Here is a 12,263-nt window from a genome sequence, read left to right as displayed (position 1 = left end):
CCAATTTTTTTGGTGTATGGTCTTGAGGTCCATTCATTTAGCTGTAAATGTCTCAATTCACCCTTCATTATGGCAGAGTAGTATTCCACTGTAGAAAAAAACACATCTTTACCCATTCGTTGACTGCTGCGTATTTGGGCTTTTTCCAAGATTTAGCTGTTACAAACTGTGCTACTATAAACATGGGTATACATATATCGTTGTGGTATGATGCTTTTAATTTTTTCAGGAAGACACCAAAAAGAGGACATGACGAAAGACTAGGAAATTGTGTTCCTTCTTCCCTTGTTTTGAAGCCTAATGGATGAATAATAGTTTTTTTGAATGTGGTTTGATATATATTTAGAAAGTTATATAAATTACTCATTCTTTCAGAGCTGCAAGTCATTTGCTTGGTTTTAGTGTCTGATACCCAGTTTAAGCTTCTGTCATGGGATACGTATTATGGGTGTTCATGTGTATTTATTTTTAATTAGCCTGCTATTGGTTGTTAACAAGAATAATGGTATGAAGTATTTCAGTGTATGTATTTACATAGGATAGTTGAAACTCTGTAATCTTAAAGACTGATTTCTTGTGATGGTTTTGAGAAAAGATATATTTATTTATTCATTACTACATAGATTTATTCTAATCTAAATTTTACTAACTAGATCATTTATTAGAAAGAATCATCTCTTAAGGTTGAGTGTTACTTACCTTCCACAGTGATTTGAGGCAAGTGGAGGACAATTATGCACATTATCAAGAAAGAGGAGACAAAAAATACAACAAGATCAACTTAATGGGCAACCAAGATTAAGAGGAAACGTTTTAGGTTGTATCAGTCTTCTTACCTGATAAGCACTCTAGCTCTTCAGGAGAGAAACTTTCTGGCACTAAATTTTGTAATTTTAACTAGTTAATTTATTTTTGCTGTGTTTGAGATCAAACCTAGGATATGCCACATGCTAGACAAGCATTTTACCATTGAATTACACCCCCAACCCCTTTGCTAAATTTTAAAGGGATTTATTGGAAGGATTATTTTACAGGGAACATGAAGTCAATTATAGTTCTTCTTAGAGTTCTTCTAGAAAATTCTCCATAGATTCTTATCATTATGTGCAGATTTTTATTAGATGTTGTATTCAGTTGCCTTTTCAGATTTAGAAATGCACTACGCAGATAGTTTCCTGTGTGGTCATTTATTATCTATTTTGGACCTCCAAGCACTCATGGAACACATTTAATACCTTCCTTCTTAGCAAATGTTAGATTATCAACAAGTATTAGTTTTTAATAAAAGTTAACTCATGCATCTAAATAAAACTTTTTATTTTGCCTTTAGGGTGTTTGCTTTGATGTTCCCACAACTGAGTCAGAAAAGTTACAGGTATTTTAAAAAATTTTATTTTAAATAGTTGAATGTGTTTCTCTAAAAGATGGGCTTTGGAAAACATATTTGATTATCATGTCTAAATCATGATTATTATGTCTAAATCAGTTAATTCCTGCATACAAAATATTGTATATAATTTAAAATTTTATAAATTTCAAACATAAAAGAACGATAGAAGTATATAATGAATCCCCATATACATTACCCAGCTTCAGCAATTAATTAATGGCCAGTTTTTGTTGTTGTTGTTTTTTTGTTTTGTTTTGTTTTTTGAGACAGGGTCTCACTATGTAGTTGAGACTGACCTGGAACTCACTATGTAGCCCAGGCTGATCTTGAACTCACAGTGATCCTCCTGCCTCAGCCTCCTGAGTGCTGGGATTATAGGCATGAGCCACCATACCCAGCTCTTGTTAATGTCTTCTAATCTAGACTGTCATTCCTTTTCCAAACATACCCTTGTATTATATCTATTGGAAGAAAGGCCATTAGATTCCTACAATGAAGAATTTGTCTGTTGCTCCTTCTTGCATACTTATTTACACATTTCACATCCCAATTTTAATATATGTGGCAAAGCAAGCACTATGTACATATTTTTAGTGCTTTTTTTTTATTTTTTTTTTTCCTTTTACCTGTGATCGAACTTAGGACCCTGCACTTGCAAGGCAGGCGTGGCACCACTGGGCTAAGTCCCCAGCCCTAGACTGGGTCAGGGTCTTGCTTTGTAGTTCAGGCTGGCCTCAAACTTGCAATGATCCTCCTGCCTTGGCTGCCAGAGTGCTGGAATTACAGGTGTGTGCTGCCATGCCCAGCTATTACTTTTATTTTGAGAAAGGATTAACTCACTGCATTGCCCAGTCTGGGCTTGAATTTGCTATCCTCAACATCCTTGGGAATGGGGGTTATATGAATGTGCCACTGCATCTGGCCAGTGACTTATTTTTAGTAACTCCCTGGCATTTAGCTATCTGACCCAATTGACCACCAGGGTCCTATTTTCAGAAGATTAGATAATGTCCATAATTTTCTATTATAAACGAGATGGCTCTTAACATCAGTGTAGCTAATTCTTCATACATTGCCATGTTTATCTCTTTGAGTGTTGGCCAACAAGTCTGCATTTTTGGTCACATATGCCAAACCCATCTGTAGTAGGTACGTGTTTGTCTCTTCCTCTCCTTAAGTCAACTCATGGTTACAATGAACAGTTAATGTAGCTATCACAGTGGTACCGCCTTGATTTATATGGCTTGAGTTGTTTACTGTGGTACCAAATTGTTTCCACTGACTACATTTTTCAGTCCTAGCCTGGTATTGACAGATTTTTTTAATCTCCATCATCAGCTGTTTACCTTGGTTCTGTTGATGTTATTTGCTCAGAATGTTGCATACTTATTAATGGCCTTTCTTTGTGCTGACAAAGCAGATAGATGTATAAACCAAGTATGGCATTTAGTTATTAGAAAATATGAAAAAGATTTCTTTATTCACTTCCTTGCTTAAGGCTTCTATTTTACATTTATGTCCATTCTATAAATTCCTAACAGGCAGAGTGGCATGATTCAGACTGGATACTCTCGGTGCCAACCAAATTACCTGAAATTGAAGAATATTATGATGGAAACACATCTTCTAATTCCAGACAGAGGAGTGGTTGGTCAAGTGGCAGGTCTGGCCGGTCAGGCCGCTCAGGTGGCCGATCTGGTGGCCGGTCAGGTAGACAGAGTCGACAGGGTAGTCGCTCAGGAAGTCGACAAGATGGTAGAAGACGAAGTGGGAACAGAAATCGATCAAGAAGTGGAGGCCACAAACGGAGTTTTGACTGAGCTTTGATAATTAATCTACCAGTGTGAGCTTGCCCATTTCTGCCTAATCATGTACATTATCTACCAAAAATTAGGGACATCACAGTTGAGGTATGTGTCTGCTGTTTGCAAAGAACTTGGTCGTATTTTTTTAAACAAAGTATTTCGCAAGAATGGTTGTAAACAAATCTACTTAACCAGTTATACCTTTGAATAAAAAAAAAACTCCTTTTATTGTCTCTTTTCACTATGTGTTAAGAATTTTCTGAATGTAATCTTCTAAAATTTCTTCGACTTGACAGTCAAGTTAACCTTAAAGTTTATTACATTTTCCAAAATATGGTGTATTTGTATTAGATTATTACTTCCATAGGTTATGTGATAGAAAATAAGAAATTCCTTCTATGTTAAGGGCTGTATAAACTGATGAGATCGTTAGTTGTAGCATTTTAGGTTCTAGATAAATTAAAGAGATGCAAATAGTGCACACTCACTAGTTTCATCAGTATAATTTATTGAATGTCTGCTATGGGTTCATAGCTAAGCAAGTCACTGGGGAATATAATTGTGAACAGGCATAGTGACTGTCCTCATGAAATTTCCTATCAGTTGATCCGATATCCCATGTGTGTGGGTATGGTGGGAAGGGGAGCTTTCAGAAGGGAGAGGACTTGGCAACCAGCGGAAATAGCGTAGGCAGGAAGCCAGAGGATGAGTGTGAGGATGCACAGTTAGTTCAGTGTGGTTTGCCGGTGTTAGGTAGAGGACAGGAATAAGAGAAGGATTTAGTGTTTAACAAGGGCAAGATTTTAAAGGCCTTATCTGCATTGTTACAGAGTTCAGACTTCGTTCTTGAAGATAAGTGAGGAAATAAAAAGTTTAAGGAGTAATGTGATTAGATTTGTTTTAGAAAGATTACTGTGTCAAGGAGACTGGATTGGAGAAGACCAGACTGGAGGCCAGGAAACATCTTAAGAAGTTGTGGGAATAAACTAATAAAGTAGAGCTGCTGGTGAGCTGAACAACTGATGGTAAGGTATTTTGTGTGGTGAGAACTGAGCACTTGAGAGGTTGTTACTTATTACGATCACACAGCTGAATAGTACATAGTACAGTGAGAATTTGAATCCAGATGAGTTTAACTTCTACAGCAAAACTTTTCACACTGGTAAATAGGGGCAGTGGATATAGAGAAACGAGTAGATTTCAGAGGGTTTTAGGAGATAGAGTTTTAAAGACTCAGATCTTGATTGAATTTGAAGATGAGATTCAGAAGAATATAACTTAAGATTTTTGTCATGAGATAGGATACTGAGAGGAAGAAAAGTTATATGGGAAGAGATAGGAATATGGCTAATTCAGGATGAGATATATTTTAATATCTAATTGTATATAAGCTTGTAAGAGGGGATTCAGTGGCCAAATGTGTTTATTACAGGTCTGAAGCTCAGGAGAGAGATTTGTTCTAGAAATAGATTTGGAAATAATAAAAAATTATAATTGTAGCTACGAAGGAACAAGGAAAGCACGGTAAGAGTGAAGACTATGGAGGGGCCAGGGATTTAGCTCAGTGGTACCATGCCTGCCTCACTAAGCACAAGGTCCTGAGTTCAATCCCCAGTACCGCAAAAAAAAAAAAAAAAAAAAAAAAAGATGGAGATTGTGGTGGGGTTGGGAGGATGGAGCAAGATCCCTTTGAAGACCCACCAGGACATGGTCAGGCACTTGTAGAAGCACATCTCTGCATTTTTATCAGGAGAAAAGTATTGTCATACAGTTCAGTGATTTCCTATTGCAACACTGCATTCTGTTGAAGGCAAGGAGAGATGATTGATCAACCCAGGACCGAGGTATTGCACTACTGGAGGAAAAGGTTTTGGTGAGGTGACTGGTGTGATGGTCCATGGCGTGAGCCTGCCTGAGGATTGCAGTGGAGATGGGCTTTATAACAGCAGGGGACTCAAGGACTATACGGGCTGCCTCAGGCTTAAGGAGTAGAGCAGCTTGGGGGGAGACAAGTGCAGAGGATGGTGGTGGGCCTGTTGGGGGCAAGGGTCACTCAGCTGAGATAGTGGGAGGACTTTTAGGTGGTTTTCGTGGATGTTCAGAGTCTCCTAGGATAAAGTTAAGACAGGACTACAAGGGAAGACTAAGCCAGTGTCCAACATATCAATGAAGGGGGATGGGTATGAGAGGTGCCATGTTACCAAATATCTTTAAAAGTATGAGGGCTCTTAGGTGAAAGCAAAGCAGTAATGGTTTGGAAATGGATTTGACCAATTGGGTACATGGAATATGAGGGAATGGAAAGCAGCAGGGGCTATTTTTTTGGACCAGCAAGATTTCAGGGCACAGGAGAGGATGTGCTGTGCTGGACTGAGGAAATAGGGAGTTTTGATATGGGGAAATGGATTCAAATAGCCATTGTTAGGAGATAAATCTCAGCTTTGCAATTGTGGGCTCCAGATTTATATTTAAGTACCTAAGTTGCATGTGTACTAGTTCATTCACTCACTCAGATTATGAGGTGTGCCCACAGTGTCCCAGGCAATGTTTTGAGTGAATAAGGAGTGCTCAGTCTCTGCCCTCAGAATTCAGTGAAATACGTAGAAACATAAGTCCATGACTAAGTGCAGTGAGTTGCAAGTTTTAAGCAAGAACAACCAGCCCAAAAGTGGGAGAAGGGGTTCAGAGAAAATTTTTTCAACATGATTGAGCATAATAAGTTAAATTAGGTAAAACAAAAACAACCAGGGGAAGCTGGATGTGGTGGCATAGGTCTGTAATTCCAGCACTCAAGGCTGAGGCAACAATCCTTGCAAGTTCAAGGCCAGCCTGAAATATATAGCATGACCTTGTCTCAATCCCTGGCCCCCACAAAAAAATACCCAGGGAAGTGGGAATGGGCACCCAGGCCAAAGCACAAAGTAGCTGATAAAAAACAACATGGTCTAAATTATGGGCAACCATTTATCTTCTTGCTGGGATTTCACTTGTGGAAAGCAGTGGTGAGAACAAGCAAGAGTTGTGTCTTGGAGGGCTTATTTTGAAGGAGTTAATTGAAGGATTTTACAGGAAGGAGTGAAAGAGATCAGTGTGGAGGTAAATGCCAGTGAGCTGGATGGATTTAAGGTCATTTCCCTGTCAGCCGGGGTCCTAACAAGATCAAATAATAGCTTCTCATGTATTTGTGAAAGGAGTGGGCAGGGAAAGTTTCCAATTCTTTCTCAGCTTTGAGCTGCACTCAGCTACTTGGTTTTGTTCTGCTCCTTCCTTTTATAGCCCAGCACCTTTATTGATTTCAGATTTTTGGCCTCCAGTTTGATGCTGTGTTCTCTAGTATGGTCACTTAATAGCTGCTTCAACTTGAATTAGTTACTCTGGTCTTTAGTTTTGAATTTGTAAATGAAATTAACATCTGTTTTATTTTATTTGGCATTAGAATTTGGAACAATGAATTTACATTAGATATGAATGTCTTAGAGCTTTATTATATGTGTTTTGGGAGTAGTGCTTAACAGTACATTTAAAAAATCCATACTCCTTTTTCTCTTATCAGTAATACATGTCCATTGTTGAAAATCTGAAAAAAAGAGAAGCAAATGGAAGAAATAAAAACCACCCAAATCACACCACTCAGAGATAACTACTGCTAACATTTTATTGTGTAGACTTGTGATTTCAATGTATGTGTGCGTATATGTGTACATACCTTGAAAATAGAAATTCTTTTATAATTTTATGAAAAAATAACACAATATCTAGATCAGAAGAATCTGGTCTAGCAGAATTGATGATTAAGCAGAACTTCACATTTCCTGTCCAATATATGTGACTTAATTCTTTCACTTAACTGAATTTTGTACTGCTGTCTGTACAAAATATGGTAAGTTGACCACCTTTGAGCCCAAAAAGGCCATTTGCGTTTTTCTTCTTGGAATTTTGGGCTTGTTCTTATTTGCAGATCTGTTGCAGAGAAACTTACATACATTATAAGCTTTGACAACTATTTTCCACTTCCTAGTGTTCCAGGGCTTACTCTCGTGTTGAACATCGGCTAATAAACACATCTCTGTACTTTGTACAGCAGTATTTTGAACAGCAGCAGTATCATGTAGTTTATTTGTGGTTGATCAAGCAGACTGCATGTTCTGTATGGCAGGAACTGGGCCTTTAGGTACTCCAAAGTCCTTGCTACAGTATCCAAGGATTTCATCAGTTTGTTGATTGCATTTACACTTGCTCCTTCCAAGTACTAAGGGGTTGTGCTGTCTTGCCTGAGCATCTAGTTGTAATTTTTTTCCAACCATTGCCATCTTAATATTTGATAAATATTTAGTGACAGACTACTGTGTGCCAAGCACTGTCAGAAACTTTGAAGATACAAGGATGGGTACATCAAGGTTCCTGACTCAAGGATATCTCAGAGTGTCAGTAAAGTTACTGCTCATTTATCTAAACTGTTAAAACTGAAATGTCAAATAATAGCTTACATGAAGCTTAAAACTCAGGTTTTCAGCATAGGACTTCAACATTTTTTTTGGTACCAGGGATCAGACTCAGGTCATTGTGCTTGTAAGGCAGGTGGCAGAAACACAGCTAAATCCTCAGCCCCAGGAATTCAACATCTTTTGGGGACATAACTCAGCCTGGAACTAGGTGACCGTAGCCAAAGAATCACTTTGCTTTTTTACTTTGTTACTATAGGGCTATGAAAAAGTAAATTTGATGGCATCACTTTTGTTCCTTAGGGAATTACACAGAAAAATCAACTCTCATTCTCTGGATATTTGCAAGCTATAATCCTTTTTTTTTTTTTTTTGGTTTTTTGAGACAGGGTCTCACTATGTAGTTGAGACTGATCTGGAACTCACTAGCCCAGGCTGGTCTTGAACTCAAAGCGATCCTCCTGCCTCAGCCTCCCGAGTTCTGGGATTACACGCGTGCGCCATCTCGCCCAGTTTATAATCCTTTTCTTTGTAAAAGTGAAACAAATTGTTTCAAGGCAAGACTCTATTAGAAATTCCAACAGTTTTCCCTACCTCATAACTTCGTACTTGGGAGGCAGGCTGCATCACCACTGGGCTAAATCCCTGGCAATAACTTTGCACTTAACACTAGTCAGTCAAGGGCTTGGATTTAGGATCTGCTCCTGAAAGCTACTGCTTCAGAAATTTAGTATCTTTCTTGTTTTGTTTTGTTTTTTTGTACTGGGGATTGAACTTGGGACCTTGTGCTTGTGAGGCAGGCATCAAGAGTGAAGGAATTTAGTATCTTTCTTAATCTCATTCAAAAATTGGAAAGTCGGGATATTCAGTCCAGTTCAACCACTCTCCAGAAGCCCCTCTGACCCAGGTGTTAAACTGGGGTTGGATACGCATGCTATGATCTTAAGACTCTACATTTTAAGGGAAGCAAAGGAAATCAAGTGATTTTCAGGGTTCAGAAATTCCATATACTGTAAGCAGCCCCAACTCCCCATTAATAACATTATTCACTTCCTGCTACTTAAAATTTACTCCCAAGTGTTCTTGAATACAGAATGGAATTGCTTTCCCTTTATCTCATTCTCTTCACTTGCCACACTAACCATCTCCAACGTAAGTGGATAAATGAAATGTCAAAATCCTTTCCTGTAAAAAAGCCAGGAATCTGCAGGCCAACTGTGTTTTAGGAGCTGGTGATTTTTTTTTTTTTTTTTTTTTTTTTAATCAGGAATCAAACTCAGGACCTAGTGCTTGCCAGGCAGGCACAGCCCCACTGAGCTAAACCCCCAGCCCATTTTTTTCCCCACCATTTAAAATTCCTTTATTTTGTAAATTTTCCAGTGAAAACTGAAATGGGAGCACTTAAAATAGTTAACATATGCCTTTGAAGTATCTGTAAATGCCAGAGTGGTTTTTACTATGCAAATGGAGGTATACATTAATACTCATTTTAGTAAAAAAATGTTTTTGACTGACATTCTTTAAATTGTCAACATGAAAGTTTTCCTGAATTATTTCTTAGTAAATATTCCAATGTTTTAATAATTTAAGTGTTTTGGCAAGTAGTTTTTTTTTACCTTTTTGGAATTGTCATGTATGTCAAAAACTTAAAAAAAAAAATAACCTCAGAAAACAGTTCTTAGTCCACTGAACACTTATTAAGTCACCAGGCAGTCTTTTAAATCTAATCTCAACTTCAAACTTTTATCTCGGTCTTATTTTTACAGCCTTCTGAGTATTTCTCCTTGACCCTAAATTTTTTTTGGTACTGGGGATCGAACTCAGGTCCTTGCACTTGTGAGGCAGGAGGCAGAACCACTGAGCTAAATCCCCGGCCAGACCCTAAATTTTTGACATTTTATTTTTATTTTGTTTTATTTTTTCAGTACCAGGGATCCCACTCAGGACCTTGTGCTTGCAAGACAGGCATGGTGCCACTGAGCTTAATCCCCGGACCTTTTTGATGTTTGAGTCAGAGGCTGTATGCTGTAATAGAAGCTGCCCATATGAAATACAAGTACATGTGAACAATGCTACAAAGAGACCCTGGGGGCAGGGGCAAGTTGATGGAGTGGATGTAGAATAAACACAGTACACAAATTCTCAATGAAATAGATGCCAACTATCGCTGGCACTGACTGGACAGTCACCTTCCCAGAACCAGTAGCATGATATAAAGTGCAGTAAGCGCTGGGATTGATAGGAACAGCCTCTTATCTGCAAGTTTTGGTCAGTTTACCAGGATGTTGCCCCATGCAGCTTTGCTCACTGACCTCTACTTGCAACCTAATCACGTCTGCTGGTTGACAGCGATTCCATGGTGTGGTTCATGTAATTTGTCAGCCTGGTTGAGAGCTCTCCCCAGTCACTTGGAAATGAGTGACAGTAAGGAGTGCCCTGCTGTAAACTCCCTCTCTGGGACTCGATCACACCCTTGCATTACGCTCCATTTCACAAGAGTTCTGCAACCTACCTCGACTGCTGCTTACCTGGAAGCTCACTGTAGTCAGGCTTACTGTGCCTGCACACTCAGCCTGGTGAAGAACCTTTTTACCTTCCTTGCTTCACCAATCCTAATTCCGTCTCTCCATTCCCTTCATTGCCACCCTGCCAACCCAAGAACCTGCTCTAGATTCTTCTGCTTGTCTTCATCGGTATTTCCTTCATCACTGATTTTTCAGCATGTCTTTTTCTCCAGTCAGTCCTCTAATCTCCCAACCTCAATATGAAAGGAATCATGAAGTTACCATTAAATACAAAAATTCTCAGATTTTAAAATGTTAACTCATCTCGTGAAATACAGAAACAAAGCTTCCAGCATTGACCTTTTTCATGTATTTTGAATTGTCTTTCCAAACACCTGTGGCACACCTTTGAGTTTGTTGTTTTTTTCGTATCGGGGATCGAACTCTGGACCTTGTGCTTGTGAGGCAGTCGGCAGAACCACTGAGCTAATTAATCCCTGGCCCTACACCTGTGAGGTTTGTGTGTGTGTGTGTGTGTGTGTGTGTGTGTGTGTGTGCGCGCGCGTTTCAATAGCTTGTATATTGCATTTTATGTGCCAAGCACTGATAAACCCTTTTCATTCATTATCTTACTTAAATTTCTCAAACTCGAATAAATGACTTTTTTTATCCTTTTTTCATTAACAAGAAACTCGGGTTCAGGTTAAGTAAATTGTTCAAAATCACAAAGCAAATAAATGGCAGGTGGTATTTGCAATCATTTATTTGAGTTTATTTTTTGCGGTACCAGCGATTGAACTCAGGACCTTGTGCTTGGGAGGCAGGCGGGGGACCACTGAGCTAAATCCCGGCCCTCGCCCATTTTTTAAAACTATGACAAATTCCCAATTTGTTGAATCACTAGTTCTTCAGAAAAAGTCCAATAACACTGTCATTGCTCATTCAAGTTTCCTTCTGCTTGAAGTAGTATATTGTCCAAATTAGCAAGACTAGGAGCCCCTATTAGTTTATAACGGAGGTCTACATGGTTTGGGACTCTTTTACTGGTTCCAAGACTGAGTAAGGTGCTTCTCTGTTCCTGGGAAACAACCACTGACTTCTTCCACATTAGTCTAATTTTTTATTTATTTTTTGACACGGGATCTTGTTGTTTCCCAGACTCTGACTTCACATAATCCTTCTTTCTTGACCTCCTGAATTGCTGGGATTTCACTGGCCCCTCACATCCCTTGAGAAGGCTAGTGGATCCCAGCCTTATTTCTCACACTTGACAATAAACGCTCAGGGAATGTTTGCTGAATGTACTTACGAACGCCCAAAACCTTCTGAATTCTAATTCGTATTCAGGCTCGTGAGTTTGGCCGTCACCTGTAAAAGGTTTCTACACGATGAATAAAAACATCATCCTTTCGTACGTGAAAGGACCTTGCAAACGGGCAATCCAAGAGCACTGAAAAGTCGCCACTCAAAAGCAACTAAAAGTCTTCGTTTGTCAGGCAAGACTAGCTAGAATCTAGCCAGTGCTGGAATGAGCATACAAAGCCAATCTTTGTGTTACTCTCCGTTTCCACTCTGTACCAAATGCTAACTCTGGGCCGGAGATTTAGCTCAGTGGTGCCGCCGCCTGTCTCACAAGTGCAAGGTCCCGAATTCGATCGCCGGTACCCCGCCCCCCAAAAAAGAAAAGAAAAGCTTTCCAAATGCTAACTCAATTCCATCAGGGGTCAATTCACTAAGAGAAGCCACTGCCAGAGGTAGACACTTTGAAACTACCACGTGTGTCTGACTTCCGCATGTCCTGTTTCCGCCGGAAATGCATCACTACCGGAAGTGACGGCTTGGGTGGGCCGAGGGGTTTGTACTCTCTCTTCCTTTGCACGCGGTTGAGGAGATCGGTAGGCCTGGGCAGCGCGTGCTGAGTGATGCCGGGAAAACTCCGTAGTAACGCAGGTTTGGAATCGGACATGGCCGTGGAAAAGAAAGGAAACGAGAAGGTAATACCCAGCGACCTGGGGCAAGGCAGGGCCCGGGCCCGGGGTGCCAGGAAGAGCGGGGCACTGGGGTTCCGGAGAGGTGGCGGTGCGAGGAGCGCGTGGCAGGCGGCTAGGACCGGCGCTTTCTG

The 12,263-nt window shown here is 39.8% G+C and overlaps 2 protein-coding genes across 2 annotated transcripts in view; both read left to right on the top strand.

Annotated features, from left to right (window-relative positions):
- Nucleotides 1–3,400, top strand: part of Ddx50 (DExD-box helicase 50) — a 33,917-nt gene extending 30,517 nt beyond the window's left edge. The window contains exons 13-14 of the mRNA XM_010607961.3: nt 1,331–1,375; nt 2,932–3,400. Coding sequence (XP_010606263.1) covers nt 1,331–1,375; nt 2,932–3,210 — 324 coding nt within the window. The 3' untranslated portion in view covers nt 3,211–3,400. The remainder of the gene's footprint in view (nt 1–1,330; nt 1,376–2,931) is intronic.
- An 8,538-nt stretch (nt 3,401–11,938) lies between these two features.
- The window catches only part of Ddx21 (DExD-box helicase 21), a 22,969-nt gene continuing 22,644 nt past the window's right edge, over nt 11,939–12,263 (top strand). Inside the window, exon 1 of the mRNA XM_010605882.3 lies at nt 11,939–12,135. Coding sequence (XP_010604184.1) covers nt 12,064–12,135 — 72 coding nt within the window. The 5' untranslated portion in view covers nt 11,939–12,063. The remainder of the gene's footprint in view (nt 12,136–12,263) is intronic.

This window comes from Fukomys damarensis, unplaced genomic scaffold, assembly GCF_012274545.1.
Source record: "Fukomys damarensis isolate Sample0158 unplaced genomic scaffold, DMR_v1.0_HiC HiC_scaffold_20, whole genome shotgun sequence".
In the NCBI taxonomy this organism is placed as follows: domain Eukaryota; kingdom Metazoa; phylum Chordata; class Mammalia; order Rodentia; family Bathyergidae; genus Fukomys; species Fukomys damarensis.
This window is presented reverse-complemented; position numbering and strand designations above follow the sequence as displayed.